The sequence below is a fragment of the Dasypus novemcinctus genome, chromosome 15 (assembly GCF_030445035.2).
Source record: "Dasypus novemcinctus isolate mDasNov1 chromosome 15, mDasNov1.1.hap2, whole genome shotgun sequence".
NCBI classification, from domain to species: Eukaryota; Metazoa; Chordata; class Mammalia; order Cingulata; family Dasypodidae; genus Dasypus; species Dasypus novemcinctus.
The window spans coordinates 90,881,671-90,906,293 of NC_080687.1; the positions used below are offsets into that span (position 1 = coordinate 90,881,671).

General features: G+C 33.1%; 1 protein-coding gene and 1 non-coding gene across 2 annotated transcripts in view; both read right to left on the reverse strand.

Moving 5' to 3' along the window:
- Positions 1-223: 223 nt before the first annotated feature.
- CCDC122 (coiled-coil domain containing 122) overlaps positions 224-24,623 on the reverse strand; it is a 48,912-nt gene continuing 24,512 nt past the window's right edge. Inside the window, exons 3-5 of the mRNA XM_012524877.4 lie at positions 22,244-22,642; positions 21,350-21,466; positions 224-704 (exon numbers count right to left, since the gene is read on the reverse strand). Coding sequence (XP_012380331.1) covers positions 555-704; positions 21,350-21,466; positions 22,244-22,642 — 666 coding nt within the window. The 3' untranslated portion in view covers positions 224-554. The remainder of the gene's footprint in view (positions 705-21,349; positions 21,467-22,243; positions 22,643-24,623) is intronic.
- LOC111763997 (U6 spliceosomal RNA) lies at positions 9,498-9,604 on the reverse strand. The gene has a single exon (XR_002796708.1). It is a non-coding gene; the product is annotated as a U6 spliceosomal RNA (small nuclear RNA).

Sequence of the window (24,623 nt, forward strand, 5' to 3'; positions counted from 1 at the left end):
CAAATAAAAAAGGTGTTATTATTTCTGCCTTCTGGATAAAAGAGAAAACTGAGTTAAATATCTGAAGCATGGACTATAAAACAGCATAATTGTAAATGTCAATATTTATGGCCTCATGAGATAGTGGTTCTAAGAAAACAAGTTCTAATAAAAGTTTGAAACATACCATTTTTATAGCTTGACAATTTAAATCACAGAAATACCAAGTTTTCTTTTACTTCTAAAATTTTTATTCCATATGGTGGTGAATGCAACAAGGTTATAAACAGGCATTCATAAGTACAATACATTGCACAAACTCAAAACATTCATATTGTCTTCTACTATTCCCCAGTAAGCATTCCTATTTTCTATCTACTGCTATCAGTTGTAGGGTTGGTATGAACTTTAATCAGTTAATGGATAACTAATACTAAAAAAAGAGAAACTATATCTATCATTAAGACAGGCTTCTGATAATGGAGGCTAGTTGTTAAGAATCAAAAGGATTTTCTCAACATTCTGTCCTATAATTGGAGTTGACAGCGTCTACACTCCACTTTGCTCTGACAATGTTATTCTTGCATTCCAATGCATTTTCTTAGTTCAGCTGCAGTTTCTTCCAGATGTTGAATGCTCCATTGCCATTGTCTTCTATTTGACTGAAGATTTTTCACCTGACAATGCAAACGCTTAAGAATTGCAGCATACCTCTTATGTTGTACCTATTACAAAAACACATCAACAGGGCTTGTGAGGGAAAAATAGTAAACCACTATGAAGGATATGCTGACTGCTCTAAAGAGTCAAGCCTTGATTAGAAATTATTCACTGTAAATAATGATCATAATAAAAATAAACAGTAATTATATGCTAATTATTTACTCAGCACTTATTACATGTTAGATACTGTGCTGGGAGCTTTTTGCATATAATTAAATTCTCTTAACACCTTGTGGTACGGTTATTAACATCTCCATTTTTGGATTAAGAAATTGAAGATCAAAGAGTTTAAGTAATTTGACCAAGGTTTCACACCTAGCAAGTGATGGTATCTGGAATTCGAACCCAAGTGAAGCCCTGATGGACCGCCTTCTATTCATCCAAGTAGTTACAGATAGATAGTTCCATTCTGGTATTCAGTATTTTAATGAAACACAGACCCATAGATCTAAAAGATCTGAGGATATCAAATGGTTCATTCCCCTGCCATTAAGTAGATCAGTATTTATGCTGAACCAGGTGACATTACACTGGAAGGAAATGAAGAACAGTGAAAAGGGAAAGGGTTTTAGTAAATAAAAAAAATTTGGTAAAATAAATTAAAAATAAATAAAATAAAGTAAAATAAAAATTCTCTGCTGTTAGTCTTGGCTAGTATATATGAGAATACTCACTGTTTATTTTTGTTCACTTGTCTTTTTTTTACAGCTTTATTAAAATACGATTCACATATAAGTCACCCTTTAAAGTACATAAGTCAGTGGTTTTTAGTATTCTCACAGAGTTGTGAATCACCACCACAATAAATTTTAGAGCATTTTCATTACTCCAGAAAGAAACATAGTATTCATTAGCAGTCACTCCCTTCCCTCTTGCCCTTCTCCCAGCACTAGGCCAACACTACACTAATCTAGTTTCTGTCTCTATAGATTTTTCTTTTCTGGACATTTCTTATAAACAGAATCATATAATAAAGGGTCTTTATGACTTAGCATAATGTTTTTAAGGTTCATCCACATTGTAGTGTATATCAGTACTTCATTTCCTTTTTACTGTCAAATATTTCATAGTATGATATATCACATTTTATTTATGCAGTTAGTTGGTAGACATTTGGGTTGTTTCTACCATTGGACTTCTATAAACATTTGTATACAAGTTTTTGTGTGGATGTACGTTTTCATTTCTCTTGGATATATACCTACGCGTGGAATTACTGTGTTATATTAACTCTTTGAGGAACTGCCAGACTGTTTTACAAAGTGGCTATACCATTTTACATCCCCAACGGCAATGTTCCAATTTCTTCACGTCCTTGACAATACTTGCTATTATCTGAATATTTTTTATTCTAGCTATCCTAGTAGGTATGAGGAGATATATCGTTGTGGTCTGATACCCATTTTTAAATGAACTGATAAAAGAATAATAGGGCTGGGAGAGTGACCTATTCATTCTTACATTTATTTTAGGGAGTGCTTTATGCTTTAACAAGTCAGAAGTTGGTTCTAGGTTAATTCAAAGAAGGACCAATTTGTCAAAACTTCAATTCACCAAATTGATCAAAATAACAGATTTGCCAAAAGTAAGTTTACAACCTTAAGAGGACTTCGGCTCAGCTTTTCTTTCACTGCGACCCAGGTTATGCTGTATGCTTCTCCCCTAGGAGAGATTCTCCTCCCTTTCCCAGTTCCTTCTTTGTTCAGGGATTCTTTACCTTTATTATGGCTGTGAAACCACTGGCAGTATGAAGAAGACTATGAACTCCTTCTAAAAACAGTTTTTAAATGCATAAACCAAAAACATATAGAATTACACAATAAGCCAATGATATTGAAACAGTTCTATAGCAGCAGCAGGGGGAACAGGATGGAGACAATCTAAACATTCCAAAATACTGCTATGCAACAAGTGAATATTTGTCAAATCAAACTTCATATAAATTGCTATTAGGTTTATATTTCCTTTTATGCTTTATCTGTTTGTTAATTGAGATAATTCAAATTGGTGAATGAGGCCTAAAATATTACTATGTTGGCAAAACAGAACGTGATTAGAAATAAATTAGTATAAACTGAAATATTCTCATATTAAATGATGAAAGTATTCAAAAGAACATTTTTATACATTGAATATATTCAAGAGGATATTCATCTACTGATATTTGGCCACTGAATATATCCAATAAAATATATTCATAATGAAAATAAAGTTACCGAATATGCTTATATTCATATTCTAGAAAGAACTAGAACAAATTTTTTGTTAAACAACAAATTTGGTCAGTTGCAAACTGGTCAACTTCTACAATTATTCTTCAATAGTTAAACTATGAATACGCAATGGATCAGAGTAGAGACTCTAGATCATCAGGCACAGCAAGGTACCCCAGAAGGTAATAATATATCCAAAAAAAGAATATACGATCATAAGGAGTTTGCAAAAAAGGCATCATAAATTAGCAAGTGAAGGAGGCATGTCTTGAATGTTTCCATTCCAGTAAAAGTCTCTTTGACAAATACAACCTTGTGATGGAGACTGGCTCCTTGAGCACCCAGAGCCAGAAGTCAGAAACAATCAAATTCAGATGATAGATTTTATTTCCATGCTCACTAATCAAATTTGTGATAATTTGGCTTCCAAAGTGGTCTTACTAAAGGGAGAAAAAGCAGTGACTGATATAAGGTACCTGATTTCCTTGAGATTTTTGCTTATTGTGAATCAATAACTTGATACTTGAGTTTTATACATCAGTTTTTTTGTGAATGGTGCTAGCATCTCTCCATGTCTATACAACTCTAGGACACTAACAAGTCTGGGTTTCTAAGCCCACAAGGCTGAAAGGCAGTTTGGGATCAGAGGTGACTTCATGAAGACAAGTAGCTTCTTGTGAGCCTTCTTGAAGTCCAGCCATTTATTCAGCCTTTATTGGTGTCCTTCTGACTTTGACATGTGTGTATATATTCAAATTTGAGGCCCATTAAGCAGCTAAAGATGTAGTGGATCTGTAGAATATATATATATAGCTTTTTTTGCTTCTAGGAAATGGATGGGTTAACATCTGTGATTGTTAAACTCACGTGTCAAGTTGACCAGGTTATGGTGTCAGGTTGTTTGATGGAATGAGCACTGGTCTGATTACTGGGAGGATATTTCATGCATTTAAATCATCAGTCAGTTGATTGCATCTATGGCTGATTACATGAACAATCAACAAGGGAGACTGCCTCCAGCAATGAAAGAAGTCACAGTCAATTAGTTGAAGGCCTTAAAGGGAGAGCTGGTTATTTCAGCAGACAAAAGCTAATAAGCTTTTTTGGGGGAATTCATCAAAATCTTCATCGGAGTTCCTAATTTGCAGCCTACGCTACAGAATTCAGACTTGCCAATCCCTACAGTTATGTGAGCCAATTCTTATAATAAATCTCCTAATATTTACACAATATATAAATATCCTGTTGATTCTGGAAAACACTGGCTAATAACTCTATTGATTGTTGCTAGCTAGGCAGAAACAAAAACAATAGAGAAGTAGGGGTGGTACCCAGAAAACACAACGACAAAGAGTGAACAAGACCCTAAACAATCCAAATAGCACTCTGACCTCAGTTTCTACTACTTCTCTTCACTTCCTCCATTCAGACACACTGCACTTCCACTTCCTCAATCTAGGCATGTTTCCATCATAAGTCCTTTGCATTTTTTTTCCCAGCTCCTTCACTACTTTCAGGTTTTCCCAAAAGGGGCCTTCTCAGTGAAGTCCTTTTTGGCAATAAAAATAAATACTTCATTTTCTCTCTTTCCATACAACCCACAACATTACATACCCCCCTTTTCTGCTCCATTTTTTCCCCCCTTAACCCTTATCTTTATTTAACATGCTATATATCTTACTTATATATCTTCTTTATGTTTGTCTCCCCATCTACAACATAATTTCCATGAGGACAGGAATTTTTATCCATCTATTTTGTACACTACTCCATGGTCAGGGCCTAGAAGAACAATCAGCACATGATAGGCGCTCAATAAATGTGTTGAATGAATTAATACTAAGTAAATGAATAAAGCAAGACAGTTTTTGCAATCAAGTGGCTTATAATTATACAGCTCTAAGACAGTTCATTGAAATGCTACACCATTTCGAGATTATGTAAAATATTTTGCTAAATTCTTTATTGTTCAGAATTTCAACATATATCTAACAAACTCTCACTAGATGCCATTATTTCACATGAAGAAAACACTGTCCTTAAAAGATCTGGAGCTCATTTTCTGGCACTTGAACATGTTACTTAATTTCTCTTAGCTTCAGTTGTATAATCGAAAATGTATGGTCAAATATTTTTATGGAGTTATAAATGTACAGATTCTAAGTGTGCAGTTCAATAACTTTTGATAAATTTATTCACCCAGGTTGTGTGTCTGTAGTTCATTGTTTATTGCTGAATTGCATTACTTTATATGAATATACTACCATTGGTTTATCCATTCTCATTTGAGGGAATTTGGGATGTTTCTAGTTTGAAGCTATTATGAATAATATGCACATATATAAACAAGTTTTATTGAAAGTTTTATTTTATGTTATCGTTTTTCTTGAGTAAATATCCCTAAGTAGAATTGCTGAGACATAGGGTTGGCATATGTTAAACATTTTAAGAAACTGCCAAACTGCTTTTCAAAACAGTTGCACCATTTTGTAATCTCACCAGCAATTAGGAGATTTCCAGTTGAGCCACACCCTTTGGAACATTTGGTCTTATAATTCGTTGTAACTTTAATCATTTTATTGGGTATGAAGTGGTATCTCATTGTGGCTTTAATTTGCATTTCCCTGGTGCTTATGAATGTTGAGCATTTTTTTCACATGTTTTTTGGCTATTCTATACATTCTCTTGTGAAGTTTCTGTTCAGGTCTTTTGCCCTCTTCCCCCCCCCCCCACCCCCCCAATACACCTTTTACTATTGAGTTGTAGAAGTTCATTATATATTTTGGATAAATACCTTTGTTGATATATGTATTTCAGATATTTTTTATGTCTTCTCTGATTTTGCCTTTTCATTTTCTTAATGGTCTCTTTTGAAGAACAAAAGTTTCAAATTTGAAGTCCAACATATCAACTTTTTTCCTTTATGGCTTATGGATTTTGTGTCCTAAGAAATATTTGCTTAACCCAACACAACAAAGATATTCTCTATGTTTTTTTAGGAATTTTATAGTTTTGACTTTTACATTTAGATCTAGGACTCATTTCAAATGAAGTGTATACTGTGAGGTAGGGATAGTGGCTCATTATTTCCATACAGTTGGTCCAAGACCATTTGTTGATAAGACTTTCCTTTCTTTCTTGAATTATCTTGATAATTTTGTCAAATTGACAAAATGTGATTGGTTTCTGAACTCTTTTCTGTTCAACTGATCTATGTATAAATTCTTTCATCAATACTAGACTTTCTTGCAACCTGCTAGTTAAAATAATGCTTAACATTAGGTAGGGTCAGTCCCACAAGTCTGTCATTCTTCCAAAATTGTTTTGGCTACTAGGTTCTTAGCATTGTCATATAAATTTTAGAATCCAGCTTGTAAACTTCTACTAGGAATACCTACTAGAATTATTATGGGATGATATTGAACCTATAGATCATTTGTGGGGAGAGTTGGTATTTTAAAAACATTGAATTTTGTAAACCAAGAACATGGTATATCCTTCTGATTGTTCAATTTTCTTTAATATTTCAACAATATTTTTATTGTAGAAGTTTTGCATAATTTCTCATAAACTTTATTAGCAACTGTTTTAGGTTCTTAGCTGCTAAAACAAAAATCATACAATGGACTGTTTTAACAACAGGAATTTATTGGCTCATGGTTTCAGAAGCTAGAAGCCTTGTTTCTTCCTGGGGTATCTTCTGGCTGACTGGCAATCTTTGGGGTTTCTTGGCTTTTCCATCAGATAGCAATGCACATGGTAATGTCTTTTTTTTTTTTTTTCCTCTAGGTTCTATTGACTTTCAGTTTCTGGCTGCTTCCTGTGGCTTCTCCCTTCATCTGACTTTCATTCTGTTAATAAAGGACTCCAGCAATCTGGATAAAAGCCCAACCTAATTTAGTTGGGTCACACCTTAACTGAAGTAACATCTTTAAGAGATCTTATATACAATGGGTCCATAACCACCAGAATGTGGACCAAGGATAAGTACAGAATTCAATCTGTATCAGCAAGTATTTTATGTTCCATGGTGCTAATGAAATGGTTTTCATTCATTTCACTTTCCAGTTTTTATTGCTATTATATGGCAAGTATATAGAAATAAAACTGATTTTGGTATTTTTACCTTTTATCCTGTGACCTTAGTATATTCACTAAATAGTTTTGTCTTTTTGTAGATTCTTTAGTTTTTCTACATAAAGCCATGTGAATAAAGACAGCTTTGCTTCTTTATTTCCAATCTTTATGCCTTACAGTTATTTTTCTCTTGCCTGGGAACACTGATCAGGGCCCTGGTATGATGTTAAACAAAGAAGTTTGAAACATTGAAAACTTTACCAGCAAACATAATGCTATTACCTGTAAGTTTTTCATAGATGGCCTTTATCAGGTTGAGGAAGTTTCCTTCTGCTATTAATTTGCTCTGAATTATTATTATGAATGGATGTTGAAATTTATTTGTCTAATGCTGTTTATGCAACTGTTAATTATATTGTTTTATTTCCATTTTGTTAATGTGGCGAATTATGTTGATTTTTTTTATATACTTAAACATTTTTTTAAAAAGATACTTAGATTACCTAAATATTACTTAAAAATATATAGGGGATTCCCATATTCCCCACTCCCTACCACTCCCACATTTTCCCACATTAACATCCTTCATTAGAGACAGTTGAACCAATCTTACATTCTTGGGATAAACCCCATTTGATCATGATATATTAGCCTATTTATATATTGCTAAATTCAATTTGCAAATATTTTATTAGGGATTTTGCATCTATGTTCATGAGGGAAAGTGGTCTGTAATCACTTTTCTGGTAATATTTTGTCAATTTTTTGGTATCAGGTTTCTACTGGTCTCCTAAAATGAGTTGTAAGGAGTTCCCTTCTCCATTGTCTGAAAGGGTCTGTATAGAATTCATCAGAAAGTTATGTCACTCTCAAGCTTTCCTCACATGGAGGGTTTAATTATGAAATAAATTTCACTGATTTCTAAAACACACCATTTATAAAGCTTAATTTGAAATGACTCATACGCCTAAACATAAAAGCAGTTTCTTCTTGTTAGTATGGCATATGTGTTTTTCAAGTTATTTGTCCATATCATCTAAGTTGTCAAATTCATTGACATAAATTTGTTTATAATAGGCCTTAACACCTTTTTAAGTCTATAGCACCTGAAGTGATATCCGTACTATTCTCTGTCTCTTTTTTTTTTTTTTTTAATTTGATTGAATAGTATTGCTCTGGGTTTATCAAGTTTATTAGTCTTTTCAATTTTTGGCTTTATAGATTTTCTCTGTTTTCTGCTGTTATTTCAGTCCTTCTATTTAATTTTGGCTGAAAGTGGAAGCTTGTCTGAATTCTTATCTGAAAGTGGAAGCTTAGATAATTTATTCTGAACCTTTTTTCTTTTTCTAATATAAACATTTAAAGCTGTAAATTTTCCTTTAAACATTGCTTTAGCTACAGCCTACAATTTTTCATATGTTGTATTTATTTTTGTGATTTCTTCTTTGACTCACAGGTTGTTTAGAATTGTAATGCCTTGTTTCCAAATTTTTATATATTTTCTAGCTATCTTATTGCCTCTGATTTCTAACTGATTCCTACTGTGATCAGAGAATTTCAAATTCTTTGAAATTTATCACCTAGTGTATTATCTATGTTGACAGTACACTTAAAAATAAAGTGTAATCATTGTTAGATCGAGTGTTCTATAAATGTTAACTAAGTCAATTTGGTAGATAAGTTATTCAAATCTTCTATATGCTCATTGACTTTCTGTATTGTTCTATTAATTACTCAAAATGGGTTGCTAAGATCCAATATGATTGTGGATTTGTCTCTTTCTTTAACTCTGTCAGTTTTTACTTAGGTAATTTAAAGTTCTTTTATTAGGTGCATATACATTTAGGATTCCTATTCCTTCTGGATAAACTGATTGACACTCTTTAACTTTGTTGATAGTCCATATCTTTAAATATTCTTTATTAATATAGACACATACAGCTTTCTTAGAATTGGTGTCTTCTTAGTTTATCTTTTTACTTTCGACTTATCTGGGTTTTTATAATCAAAGTACATCACTTGTAAAGAAGTTATGCTTATAAATTGTTTATTTTATCTAAACTGATAATATCTCCCTTTTATTTTTTTTCTCTCCCTTTTAATTGTAAAGTTTGGCCCATTTACATTTCATGTAACTATTGATATGTTTGGGTTTCATAATTACAATAAATGTAATTAATATTAATATTCAATTAGTCCCTTTCTGTTATTTTTTTTCTTCCTTCTTTTTTGACTTCTTTTGGGTTAATCAAGTATGTGTGTGTGTTTGTGTATCTTAAGTTTTACTGAAGTATAATTAACCTAAAATGCAGATATTAATGGTTAGTTTCAGTGAATTTTAGAAATTATATACACACATATAATACCTACCACAATTCAGATATATAATAATTGCTTCATACCAGAAAGTTCCCATATGCCTATTTGCATTTAACCCCAATCCCCCATATAAAACTCATCCCAGAGCAACCATTTTATGACTTTAATCACTATAAATTAATTTTTAAGAATATGAAATGCTTCACAAATCTGTGTGTCATCCTTGTGCAGAGGCCATGCTAATTATCTGTGTATTATTTCAATTTTAGTATATATGCTATTGAAATGAGCACAAACAAGTCTTTTTCATTGGTTCCATTTGATTTCCCCCTTTGTCTTTCTAGCTATACTTAGGTGTATTTTTAAAATTAGTCTAAGAATTTCAATATGTATCCTTAACATGTAAAAATATATTTTGAATTATAAATATACCACTTAACATAAAATGTAAGAACTTTATAACAAAATGCTATTAGTGAATATATTTTACTTCTACATGTTATAAAACCCCAAATACATTATTGTTTTTGTGTTTAAGTGTCAATTGACTTTTAAATAATTCAAGGAAAGAAAAATATTTATCTACATATTTCCATTTCCAGTGTTTTTATTCCTTCTTGGTATTATTTCCTATCAGTTTAAGAACCTTCTTTAGCATTTCTTGAACAAGTCTACTAGAAAGAATTTCATCAGCTTTTTCTTTTTCTTTTTTGAGGTACTGGATTAAACCCAGATCTTGTATATGGGAAGCCAGCACTCAACCACTGAGCCACACCAGCTCCCCTGAGTTGGTTTTCTTTTTGTTTGTTTGTTTACTTGTTATTTTGCTTTTGTTTTTAGAGGGAACCAGGGATCGAACCTGAGACCTTCCACGTGGGAAGCAGACACTCAATCACTTGAGCCACATCTGCTTTCTCATCAGCTTTTGCTTACTTGAAAATGTTTTTGTTTCACCTTCATTTTTGAAAGATATTTTCATTAGATATACAATTCTTGCTCAAAAACATTTTCTTGAGGAGTTTAATGATCTCTTCCATTTTTACCAAGTCTCCATTGTTTCTGACTTAAAAAATTAAGTATCAGTCTCACCATTGTTCTTATGTATATATGTTTTTTCCTGACTGCTTTTAGGCTTTTTCTTTGTATTTCGTCTTCAGCATCTTGACTATATTGGTCTTAGTTATGGTTTTTTTTGTACTTAACATGCTTAGGTTTTGCTGAATTTCTTAAATCTGTAAGTTATTTTTTTAAATCAAGTTTGGAGAAGTTTAGGGCCAATATTTATTCAAATATTTTTCTGTTACCTTTTCTCTCTCTTTTACCTCTCTTTCTGGGCTTTTATTACACATGTGTTAGATGGCTTAATATAATCATACATGTCATTGGGGCTCTATGCAATTTTTTCAAAGATGTTTTCCTTTTTCTCTGTGTGCTTCTTGGATGACTTCTTAACTATTTTCCAGTTCAAAAGTCTACCTTTTTTAAAAAAAATCAATTTTATTGATACATATTAATAAAGCATACAATTCACTTGTATTTGCTATAATCACATAGTTATGCACTCATCATTTCAATCATTATTAGAGCATATCCATTACTTCAGTAATAATAATAATAAACAAAAACACAAACAAGAAGGTTCCTCATCTCTCAGTCTCTCTATGCTTTCCCCACAGTACTTGGCTGCTGTGACTGACTGTTCTATCCAAAATGTATAATCACTGACTTTCAGTATAATCACAACGCTGTACTTTCATCATCTTAAAAATTTTAGAACAATTGCATTACTCCAAAAAGAAAGACTCCAAACCCCATAGCACTCCTTCCTCAGACCTACATAACAACTAATTTCCCTTCATCTTTATGAATTGATTTATATTTACATTTTATATAAATGGAACCATACAATATGTAATACTCTCTGTCTGGTCTCCTTTACTTAGTATAATGGGTTTTTTTTTTGTCTGATACTAACAATTTGTAGTATTAAATTACATTTCTTCAGCTTCAGGGAAAAATAGTCTTATATATGCAGCTCTACCCATATTCATATTTCACATAATATATTTATATATAATATATTTAATTCATAATAGGGCAATCATACAGTATTTTTCCTTTTGCATCTGGCTTGCTTCACTCAGCATAATGTCCTCCAAGTTCATCCATGTTGTCATATATTTCATGATTTCATTTCTTCTTACTGCTGCTTACTGTGTATATTCCACAATTTGTTTATCCATTCATCAGTTAATGTACAACTGGGTTGTTTCCAACTTTTGGCTATCATGAATGATTCTGCTATGAACATTGGTATGCAGATATCTATTTGTGTTGCTGCTTTCAGTTCTTCTGGGTGTATACCTAGCAATGCTATTGCCGGGTCCCCTGGCAAGTCTATATTCAACTTCATTAGGAACTGCCAAGCAGTCCTCCACAGTGGCTGTAACATTCTATATTTCCACTGACAGTGAATAAGCATTCCTATCTCTCCACATCCTCTCCAATATTTACAGTTTTCCTACTTTTTATAGCAGCCAGTCTAATAGGTGTGAAATGATATTTCATTGCAGTTTTGCTTTGCATTTTCCTAATCGCATGTGATGTTGAACATTTTTTCATGTGTTTCTTTGCCATTTGTATGTCTTCTTTGGACAGTTGTCTTTTCAAATCTTTTGCCCATTTTAAAATCAGATACTTTGTCTTTTTATTGTTGAGTTGAATGATCTCCTTATATATCATGGATATTAAACTGTTGTCAGATATGTAATTGCCAAATATTTTTTCCCATTAAGTCGGCTGCCCTTTCACTCTTTTGACAAAGTTCTTTAAGGTATAAGTGTGTTGAATTTTGAGGAGAACCCATTTATCTATTTTTTCTTTTGTTTCTTGTGCTTTGGGTGTAAGGTTTAAGAAACTGCCATCTACCACAAGATCTTGAAGCTGTTTTCCTATATTTGCTTTCAGGAGTTTTATAGTTGTTTTTGTATAAGTCCTTGATCCATTTTGAGTTAATTTTTGTATAAGGTGTGAAATAGGGGTCTTCTTTCTTTCTTTTGGATATGGCTATCCAGTTCTCCCAGCACCATTTGTTAAAGAGACTCTGCTGGCCTAGCTGGGTGAGCCTAACAGCCTTGTCAAAAATCGCTTGATTGTGGATGTGAGGGCCAATTTCTGAGTTCTCAATTTGGTTCCACTGGTCAATCTGTCTGTCCTTATGCCAATACTATACTGTTTTTTTAACCACTGTAGCTAAGTAATATGATCTAAAGTCAGGAATTGAGAGTCTTCCAACTTGGTTCTTCTTTTTTAAAACAATTTTTGCTATTCAAGGTCCCTTACCCTTCCAAATAAATTTGATTATTGGCTTTTCAAAAAAAAAATAATAACAATAGGCAAGAAAGAGAAATTGTCCATTAGAGTAAATTCACCAATATATCAGATGCCTAGACATCAGGAAAAAATTACAAACCATACTAGGAAACAGGAAGAGATGACCCAGCCAAAGGAACAAACCGAATATCCTGAAGAGATTCAGGATTTTAAGACAATTAATCAATGATAATCACACAAATCTCCTAAATCAATTTAAAGAATTTAAAGAAAATACGACTGAAGATATAAAAGATATTAAGAAGACACTGGGTAAGCATAAAGAACAATTTGAATGTCTGCAAAGAGAAGTAACAGACCTTATGGGAATGAAAGACACGATGGGTAGGTTTAAAAATACATTAAAAGGACAACCAGCAAGATGGCAGTGGAGTAAGGGGCTCTTAGAGTCACATCCTGCTACAGGGCAGTTAGTAAACACCCAGAGCTATCTGAGCTAGCTGAAGCACCTGTTTGGGGGCTTCAGGAGACCAGAAGGGCATCCTGCAACATCCTTGAAGGAATGGAAGGAGGTGGCTACCCATCTACAGAGAAGACTTGTTGGAAAGGAAAGAGGCTGGCGACTGCCATTTTGACTCCACCCCCAGCCTGAGGGGAAGCCTGGCTGACCAAATATCACAGTGACAGTAGGAACTGGTTTCTTTCATGCAGATCTGCCTGCAGCCCTAGCCTAGGCTTCAGCCCCACCTCTGGCAGGGAGGAGGCTGGCTAGCTCTGTACCAGCCTATCCAGGTAATGTTGGGTACCTTTGGCTGCCACAAATTGAATAATCTGAAGTCTTCTGGGTCAACTGCAGTCATCTTGGACCCACACTGCATAGACTGCTGTCCACACCTGCAGCTCTATCCCTGCCCCAGGCAGGGGAGAAAGGGATGTGAAGCTTCATCAGTCTCTCTGGGCAACCACAGTCTAGGCCTGCATGATTTGGATTATTCCACACAGCTGTGACTCTGTCGCTACCTCTGGGAAAGGAGAAAGTTGGGAGAAGCTTCATTGGTTCCTGGGGCAGCTTGACCCCATAGCACTCTTTTCTCAGACCAACATAACAACTAATTTCCTTTCACCTTTATGAATTGATTTATATCTACATTTTGTATAAATGGAATCATACAATATGTAGTACTCTTTGTCTGGTCTCCTTCACTTAGTATAATGCTTTTTTTTTGTCTGATACTAACAATTTGTAGTATTAAATTACATTTGTTCAGCTTCAAGGAAAAATAGTCTTATATATGCAGTTCTACACATACTCATATATAAGTAATAAAAATATTCTGATATTTAAATTTATCTTCTTTTAAAAAGTTGGTTGTCTTGAGGAGATTACTTATATCAATATTAACTCTCATCAAGGGATAAGTTCAATTACTGAAAATAATGCAATGTTCTCAAGCCAATGGTTTGGCTGTATTTGTCCTTCAGGTGTATAACTTAGTACTTTATGTAATTTAGTATCTCTAGTTTCTTAAGTTTTCATTTCTTTTAACTATGGAATTGAAGACTACTTTTAAATGTATTAGAAGTAATAGAACTAAAATTAAAAAGCCCAATAGAATCTTAAGAGAGTTATCCCTATTATGAAAGCTTAAAAACAGTTAATTAAATTTCAGGACAAGAAGTTTTATGATGAAAACATTAAAATATGAAAGTCTTAAGCTCAGTGACATATCTAAATCTCATAATTAATGGCCACTTACATTACCCTTTCCCACCAAAAATACCCCTTTACACTTCTGCTTCTGGCAAAATGGGGTAGATGTACATTTCCCTATTCTTCCTGTTCAGTACAGTTAAAAACCTCTAAAACAAACATAAGAAAATTATGAAGGATGGAGAGAAGAAGGCATAGTAGCTAGGAAACTCAGGAACCAAGGAACAATGTGATGGTGAGTTCCCTGATGTTTCTTTTTCCCTTGTATATTTAAGACTAGATACTGGAGCAGCCAGCAACCTGGAAACACCAATAGGCACAGAAAATAAAAAGATACAAGAAAATCCTGTTCTCTCTAGCTAAAGGATCTGGAAAAGGGCAGCCTTGCAAGAGAGAAAACTTTTAGGTGGTAACTGTTCTACTCAAATCAAACAGCACAGCCAAAACTACAGCCCAACAATACCTGCACCAGCAAAGGTTGAGTGGAGAGGCTAAACATCCACCTTTACAGGGCTATAGTGGGGTTCCCCAAACTCTGTGGGTTGTTGTCAAAGATGACTGAGTGGGGAGCCAGGACTTTCATTCCCACCAGGCAGTAGCAAGCCTAACCCTATGGCATCCATGGAGCCTATATGGCAGGCCTGCTTCCACCCCCAAGTAGTGATAATGATGCACCCTTCCTACTCTTTGCAAGGGGAATGTCAGAGGAGGTCTGGTGGAGAGTCAAAACTTTCACTGTCACTCAGCAGTAACAAGGCCAGTCTTCCACTGTGTCACTAGAGCCACAAGTGGAGTGGAAATGAGGAGTCCTTCCACTCACATCTAGGGTGGTATCAGCAGAGGTCTAGAGGGCAGCTGAAATTCCAACTCCTGCCAGTAGTAACAAGAAGCCCTGTCCCCCACCCTGGGTGTCGATGGAGACTTACTGGAGAACCTGGATGTTTATCACTACCTGGCAAAGTAACAAAGATATAGAATCTAACAGCATAATACCCAAAATGTTCAGATTACAATAAAAACAATTTTTCATCCAAAGGACCATGAGGATCTCAAACTGAATGAGAAAAGATGATCAACAGACACCAACAACAGGTTAATAAAAATGTTAGAATTATCTGACAAGGATTTTAAAGCAGCTATCATAAAAATGCTTCACTGAGCAGTTATGAACATACTTGAAACAAATGAAAAAACAGAGTCTCATTAAAGAAATACAACATAAAAAGAAGAACCAAGTGGAAATTTAAGAATTAAAAGATACAATAACCAAAATGAAGAATTCAGTGGATGGGCTCAACAGCAGAATGGAGGACAGAGGAAATAATCTGTAGATTGGAAGAGGGAACATTAGATATTACCTAAGCTGAACAACAGAAAGAAAATATACTAAAAAAAAAAAAAAAAGTGAAATAGCACCCCCGGGACTATAACAAAAGACCTAACATTTGAATCACCAGAGTCCTGGAAGGAGAGGAGAAAAAGGGGACTGAAAAAGTATTCAAATAAACAAAGGCTGAAAAAAATCCCAAAATTTGGCAAAAGACAAACTTATAGAATCAAGAAGCCAAGAGAACACCAAACAGGATAAATCCAAAGAAGTCCATGCCAAAACATATCATAGTAAAACTTCTGAAAACTAAATACAGAAAAAAAATCTTGAAAGCAGCAAAAGGGGGAGTAACAATTCAAATGACAGTGAATTTCTCATCAGAAATCATTGAGGCCAGAAGAAAATGGTGCAACATTTTTCACATGTGGAAGAACTGTCAACCCAGAATTCTATATCCAGCAAAAATATCCATCATGAATGAAAGGAGACTCAAAATATTTTCAGAAGGAGGGAAGCTTAGAGAATTTGTTGCCAGCAGACTTAGCCTAAAAGACTGGACTTAAAAGTTATCTAAACAGAAAAGATATGCTAAAATAAGAAATCTTGGAGGAAAGAATATGATTAAAGCAATAGACTTTCCTTACTTTCTTGAATTTTATAAATTATGTTTGACTGTTGAATCAAAAATTATAACACTGCCTAAAATAGTTAATGTATGTATTAGAACTGTTCAAGATAATCATAGATGGAGGAAGGTAAAGAGCGGTAAGGAAAAGAAAGATTTCTATACTTCACTCAAACTGATAAAATGACACCAACAGTTGTATGGTATGTAATGAAACACCTAAAGCAATCTATGAAAAAGCTATACAAAGAGACACATTCAAAACACCATTAGATAACTCAAAATGAAATTCTAAAAAAACACGCAAGTAATCCATTGGAAGCCTGGAAAAAGAAAATCCAGAAACAAAATACAGATAGAACAGACATAAAACAAAAAATATAATGACAGACTTAAGCATTAACATATCAAAAACTATGTTAAATGTAAATGGTCTAAGTACACTAATTAAAAGACAGAGATTGACAAGGTGAATTTAAAAATCACCCATCTATATGCTGTCTACAAGAAACTCACTTCTAATATAATGATATATGTAGGTTGAAATTTAATGGATGGAAAAAGATATACCATGCAAACTTTACTCAAAAGGAAGCAGGAGTAGCTATATTAATATTAGGTAAAGTATACATCAGGGCAAAGAAAATTACCAGGGATAGAAACCAATGTTACATAATAGAGACATAACAATCAGAAATACACACAATAGAGTTGCCAGAAATGTGGAGCAAAAACTGATAGAACTGAAAGGAGAAACAGAGAAATCCACAATTTTAATTGGAGACTTTAATATCTCTTTCAGCAATTAATAGAACAACTAGACAGAAAATCAGCAAGGATAGAAAAATTCAACAGAACCATCAATCAACAGGATCTAATTAACATTTATAGAACAAGAACACTGAACCCAACAACAAAGGAAAATGTATTCTTTTCAAGGACCCAAGGAACACATACCAAGATAGAACATATTCTGGACCATAAAGCAAACTTCAACCCATTAAAAGGAATTGAAATCATACAGAATATGTTCTCTGACCAAAATGGGATCAGACTAAATGATACCATTATTCTTCTTATCAGAGGCTTAAAAATTGCAATCATTCTCAACGTTTTCTTTTCCCTCACTTTATTTATTACACTTAGTCTCTGTCAATGGACACTATGATATTGTTCTCAATTCATGCAGATAACACAATCTTCTAATAACGTAGCTTTTTATAGAGATGAACATGAATTTACTTAAGGCATATACTAAGAGTAGAATTCATAGCAGCTTTACTCAGATAGCCATAAAACTGGCTACAATCCAAACGTTGATCAAAACATTTTTAAAATTTTATGCGGATGGTTAACCCAACTGTAGTTTATTCATTATGATGGAATACTACTCAGCAATAAAAAGAACAAATTACTGATATATGCATCCTGTTTGATAAGTCTCAAAAACATATTGAGCAGTAAATGAAAGACATAAATGAGTATATGCTATATGATTTCATAATCAGGAACAGGCAAAACTAATGTATGGTGACAAGAAATAGAACAGTAACTCAAAACGAATCAAAGACATAAATATAAGGCTAAAACTATAAAACCCTTAGAAGAAAATATAGGGCTAAACATTCATGACTTTGGATTTTGCAGTGGATTCTTAGATATGACACCAAAAACGGGAGCAATAAAAGAAAAAAAATAGATAAATTGAACTTTATCAATTAAAGTAGATCATGAAGAAAGTAAAAAGACAACTCACAAAATGGGAGAAAATGTTTGCAAATCAAATACCTGATAAGGGACTTATATCTTAAATATATAAACAACACTTAAAATTCAATAATAAAAAGACAATCAGATTAAAAGTGGGCAAATGATGTCAATTGATATTTTTCTAAAGAAAATGGACAAATGGCCAATAACCAAATGAAAAGATGTTCAACAACATTATTCATCAGAGAAATAGAAATCAAAACCACAATGAAATACCATTTCATAACCACTAGGATGACTATTATTTTTAAAAATGGAAAATAACAAGTATTGATGAGAATGTAGAGAAATTGGAACCATTGTACATTGTTGGTGGGATTGTAAAATGGTGTAGCACTAAAGAAAACACTTTGGTGGTTCCTCAGAAAGTTAAACAGAACTACCATATGATCTGACAATCCCACTTTTAGGTATATACAAAAATAGGGAATCAGACACATATATGTACATCAGTGTTCACAGCAGCATTAGTCACAATAGTCAAATGGTGAAAACAACAAAAGTCTCCATCAACAGATGAATAGATTTTTTAAAAATGTGGAATATATATACAATGGAATATTATTGAGGCATAAAAAGGAATGATGTTTTGATACATGCTACAGCATGGATAAACCTTGAAAATAATTATATTGAATGAAAGAAGCCAAACACAAAAGGACAAGTATTGTATGATACCAGTTATATGAAATATCTAGACTAAGTTATTTCATAGTGACAAAAAATAGATTAGAGGTTACTAGGGGCTGACGGAAGGGGATACAGGAAGTTATTGCTTAATAGGTATAGAGTTTCTGTTTGAGATCATGAAAAAGTCTTGGTAATGGATGGTGGTGATGGTATACAATACTGTGAATATAGTTAATTCCAATGATTTATACGCCTAAAATTATACGCTTTAAAAATGGGAAATTTGGGTTAACATATATTACCATAATTTTTTAAAACCCAGAAAATCAGATAATAACAAGTTTGACAAGGATTTGGAGATACTGCAGTCCTCATACACTGCTCATGGAAATGTAAAGTAATGTAGTCACTTTGGAAAATAGTCTGGCAGTTCCTCAAATGATTAAACAGTGTTACCATATGACCCAACAATTCTACTCCTTAGTATATACTGAAGAGAAATAAAAACATATGTCCACACAAAAACCTGGACATGAATGTTCATAGAAATATTGTAAATAATAACCAAAAGGTGATGATGTCCATGAACTGATAAATGGGTCAACAAAATGTCGTGTATCCATACAATGGTATATTATTTGGCCATACCAGTAATGAAGTACTGATAGAATACATGCTACAACTACAGATGAACTTGAAAACATTATGCTAAGTGAAAGAAGCCAGTCACTAAAGACCACATATTATATGATTCCATTCATATGAAAGTCTAGAATAGGGAAATCTACAGAGACAGAAAGCAGATTAGCTAGGGGTGGGTATAGGAGGATTAAAGTGTGATATCTAAAGAGTAGGGTTTCTTTTTGAGGTGAAGAAAATATTCTAAAATTGACTATGATGATTGTTACATATATCTGTGAATGTACTTAAAACCATTGACATTTACACTTTAAATTGGTGAATTGTACAGTATTTATATACGAATAAAGGTAATTTTAAAAATTGAAATAGTGAGTCCCTGAGTAAAGGGGCACAAGAGAACGTTCTGAGGGAAATGTTCTATATTTTGAGTTTAGGTGATAGTAACCCAAGTATATGTCTGTATTACTCAAAATTCATCAAATTAAACACCTAAAATACCTAAAATCTGTGCATTTACAATGATCACAATCATGCCTTGATAAAGCATGTTAGTATAAAAATTCCTAGGTAACCTCAAATTCTTTTCCAATATGCTTTTACCAATTTATACTCACACCAACAGTGTATTCAGTGGCTCCAGGTCTTATAGACTGTGCTATTGCTAATCTGATGGGCTTATATGGAACCTCATGGTGGTTTTAATAAGCAATTCTTTATTAATGTGGTTTTTCCATAGTTTTTTGGAATTCATGTTTCACACACAAAAAGCTTTTCATATTGTTTACTTACTGATCTACTGGCTTGACATTCTCTCATTTCTTAATCATTTACATGAGTTACAGTTATTTTCTCTCAAACTGAATCTTGTCTTCTCTATTTTTATGGTGCATTTCAATAGCTAGAAACTTATGATATTACTGAAAGTAATCTAAAAATATCAAATCATTTCTTGTCTTTATAAATAAATAATTCTCTGATACTCCTAAATTTTCTTCTATCCTCTGGAATAGTTTGTGTGTGTGTGTAGTATGTGTGGGTGTGTTGTTGAGTAGAAATCCAATTTTATTTTATTTTAAAATTTAATTTTTCCATATGTTTAACTTATTTTGTTTGCACCATTTATGCCTGGGTTATTTCGGGATGTGTTTTTTTCAGTTTCATTAATCATTTTTTTCTATTTCTGTGCCAATTACATATTGTCCTACTATTTATAGTTTTATAATAAACTTTGATGTCTAGAAGGGCAGAAATATTGATTTATTTTTATTCCTAGTAAAATACAAGGCAAAATAATGATAAAGGATAAAGTTATATGAAGTTGAGGGTTTTAGCTTTCAATTCTTCTGAAACTTTTTTTTGTCGAATTAGTCAGAAGTTAAAACATGCATTTTTTTGTTTTCCAAATTAATATTTTAAAGATGAATTATTTATTAGCCTGTAGCTGAAAAATCCTTTTTAATTTTTTTTCTCAATTCATCTAAACAATAACAGTAAAAGTTTACCAGTGGTATTAAATAATATAACACTTCAAAAATTTAGTCTCACTTTCAATTTTGCCTATCAGGTTTTAAGCTTGACTTTTGGTAATTGCAAATATAAAGTTCAATGGTTTAGAATAGCAATAACTTCCATTGTCTTTCACTCTATTTTAAGGAGTCTCTGATATCTACCTAGGAATGCCATCCTTTTTTGGTTATAATAACCTTTTCTTTGTAATCATTAATCAGGTACAAGTTATTGATGGAATAAGACCTGGAAGAATTCTAGGCCATATTTAAATAAGAGTGTATGCTTGCTTTTCTGAATACATTGATATATTTAAAGATCTTTGAATGAGGGAGTTTTCTCTAAATATCTATTAATGAATTGGACTTCTCAATAGCTTTTTGGACTTTTTTGTTCTTTAGCTATTCTGAGAATTGAGAGTAAACTATGGGAATACAAATTTAGTATAAGTTTAAAAAATGGTCTCCTAAAACTAGATAATTAAAACTTACCTCTATTTCTTTTCTTAATTTTTCATGTGCCTTTTTTTCTTCCTCAAGAAAACAACTTTTTTCAGTGATAGATTCTTTCACAGTTATAATTTTATCCTTTAGCTTTGTAATGTCTTCCTGTGTGTTTATAAAATTTAAAACATACAAGTCAAGCAAAGAATGGTAAATCCAAAATTTTTAGTTTCTGTAATTCAAGAAAACTAGCCATCACATTTAATTTTGATAAACAGAATTAGCATATTACTTCTATTTTTAGGTGTATAGAATAAAGAACTATCATTAAACAAACCAACCTTAGTTTAGAAAACTTAGAACTAAAACCTAAATGAAAATAAGACATAAAGGAAAGTGGTAGTCCTGGGGGCAATTATCTAGCAACAGTGTAAAGGATACGTTTAATTCTCTAGGAAGGAACTATAGACATCTTAATTTGGTTATCTCCCACTGTCTTCAAAGAATAGTAAGAGAAATAGAAAAATGCTTCAGCTGTAATTATTAATTCATATTGTTTGCTTAAGAGTATTAGGCATACTGAATTGATTTGAATTGGTCTAGATCCACTAGTCTTGATGCTATGACTTCAACATTTTTGTGAGTCACATATTCTGCAACAAAAGGATTAATTGTTCACTGTGATTTTGTTTGACTATGTATTTTTATAAATCCACAGGGGATTTGGGGGAGGTTTTCTTTATGCATTTGCACATTTGGCAAAGTTGTTACATAACTCATGCATATTTTTTTTTCAAGTTTTAAAAAATTGTGGTAATAGTTTCTGAATCTAATTAGAGCACAGATGGGTATTTTATGAACTGATGATATATTTCTTATTTCATAAGTGGGCTTGCAAAAAAAGAAGAAATCTAGAAAGTTTTGATAAATGATATTTCAAACCTGTACTTGTTTTATTTGGTTTCCTTCTGTATTTTGGAGATCTTGCGTAAGTTCCTCTTTCATTGTCTTTAGTTTTTTAACAATATCTTGTTTTTCACGGAGTTCAGTCATGAATGACCATTTGCTTTCTACTTGCCCCAAACTATCTTTATATGCTTTTATTTTTGCATAATATACATTATGTCTTATAATTTGTTCCTCAAAATCTTCTTGGGCTGCTTCTATGTCAAATTTAAGTTTTACATTTTCTGTATGTAAGGCTTTGATTTGAGTTTCCAGGTCTCTACACTGAAGTTTGGTATTCTCTATGGCAGCATCTTGCTGATAAATCTGCTTCTCTGTTTCTTTTGTTTCTGCAGAGACAGATGCTATTTGTTTTTCAAGCTCATGAAGCTCATTCTGTAATATATTTCAATATTATCATTATTAATTCATGATACTCAACATGAGAGGAAAGTCACTGTTTTGATTCATAATGCATGTAAGAAAACCACTTAACATAAAAGTATATATTTATCAAATATAGAAAAATTGTAGCATAATAGAAAGAAACATGCAATAAAGTAAAAAAAAATTTTATTATCTCAGAGGGAACCCAGAGCTATATACTTCTTACTTTTTAATGTTCATCTAAATTCTAAATATTAAACTTTTATATTTTGATTAACATTTATATGTAAAGGATATTTTAACAATAATTTTAATAATATATTTATGGGTATCAAATATACACAATGAAGAAAGATACTATGATATAAATCAGGGGCTCTTAACCTTTTTTGTTTCATGGACCCCTTTGCCAGTCAGGTGAAAACCATAGACCCCTTACTAAGTCCACACTATACTGTGATATATTTAATATCACAGTATTATTTAATAAATATATCACACCCACACCAACATGTCCCCACAAGAATGTTTTTTTTAATTTGAATTCAAGCTCATGGACCCCTTATGAAGAGCCCCTGATATAAATGATAAAGCCCTAGGTTAAGAATCAAAAGACCTAGGCTATAGCTCCCTTACTGCTATTTACTGGTTGGTATGATCATGCCAAATTACCAGATCTTACTTCCTTCATTTGTGAAATGAGTATAAAGATATGCTGGTATTTGGCATTCAGCATTGCTGACTGGTGTTTCTTTATTAATACCCAGATTTCACACCTCCACTCTTCTCTGCTTCTCACCTATCTCTGAGCACCCCTTCTCAATCTCAATGAGAATGGTCTTTCAGATAGAGGTGCTCCTCAGGGGTCAGTCATAGTAATTTCCCCTTCTCACTCTGTATATGTTCCTTTGGTAACCATACCCTATTCACATCCTGAGCTACGTATATGCAGTTGATTCACAAAATATTAGCGGCTTTTGAATTCCAGCTCCAGCTGCCACTGGACATCTCAAATTCATCATGTCAAAAAATCAGACTAATACCCTGCCCTCCCTCCAATCTGTTCCAGCTTGAATCAGTTACCATTGCTACCATCATAAAACCTAGTGACATACAATGAAAAGTGTTTATTGCTCATATGACTGGGATCAGCGTGGGTGGCTGGGTGGTTCTACTGATCTTGGTTAGGTTGGCTCAAATGTCTGAGAGTTGGCTGGCTGTCAGGTGAAGTTGGCTTCAGCTAGGCTGACTGAGGTGTACTGTCTTTGCTTCACGTTACTTTTCATTGGGCCAGTCCAGACATGCCCCTCTCATGATAATGGCAGGAGCAGAAGAGTAGAAGCCCAATCAAACAAGAGTCTCTTCAAGTTTCTGTTTGAATCACATCTGCTAACATCTCAGCTAGTCACATGAGCCAACTCACAGTCAAGGGATGGGGAAGTATATTATGGGAGGGCATTTCCAAGATACAGATATAGGGAGAGATGAAGAATTGGGTTAAAAATGCAAATTACTACACCCTTACATTTCCAAACTTAATGGTACCACTTTGGGAGCCATCGTTAATTCCTCCCTTCTCTTTGTTCACTATTCTTCTAGCTGTTCATTAAATTCTATAGATCCTCCCACCAAAATACCTCTTTAATACACCGTCCATCCCTCTTTCTTCTATCTAGTATGGTCACCCTCTTTTAATACATTTATAGTTTTGGGAGGGAGACATAATGTTAAACAAGCAGACCTAGTCTACCCTTTCCTGGCAGAAACAAGAGAGGCAAGTACACTGACAAATACAACATGATGATGAACCTCAATTTTGAACTCCAGCTTTGATATTTCAAATGCCCAGCTGACATTTCTATTTGAATGTCTAACTGGCATCTCAACTAAATTTATTCAGAAAAGAACATTTAATTTACATGCCAAACCTCTTCTTCCCTATCCCTGATTTCAGTGAACTTCATCACTTTAACCTGGATGCTCAAAAACC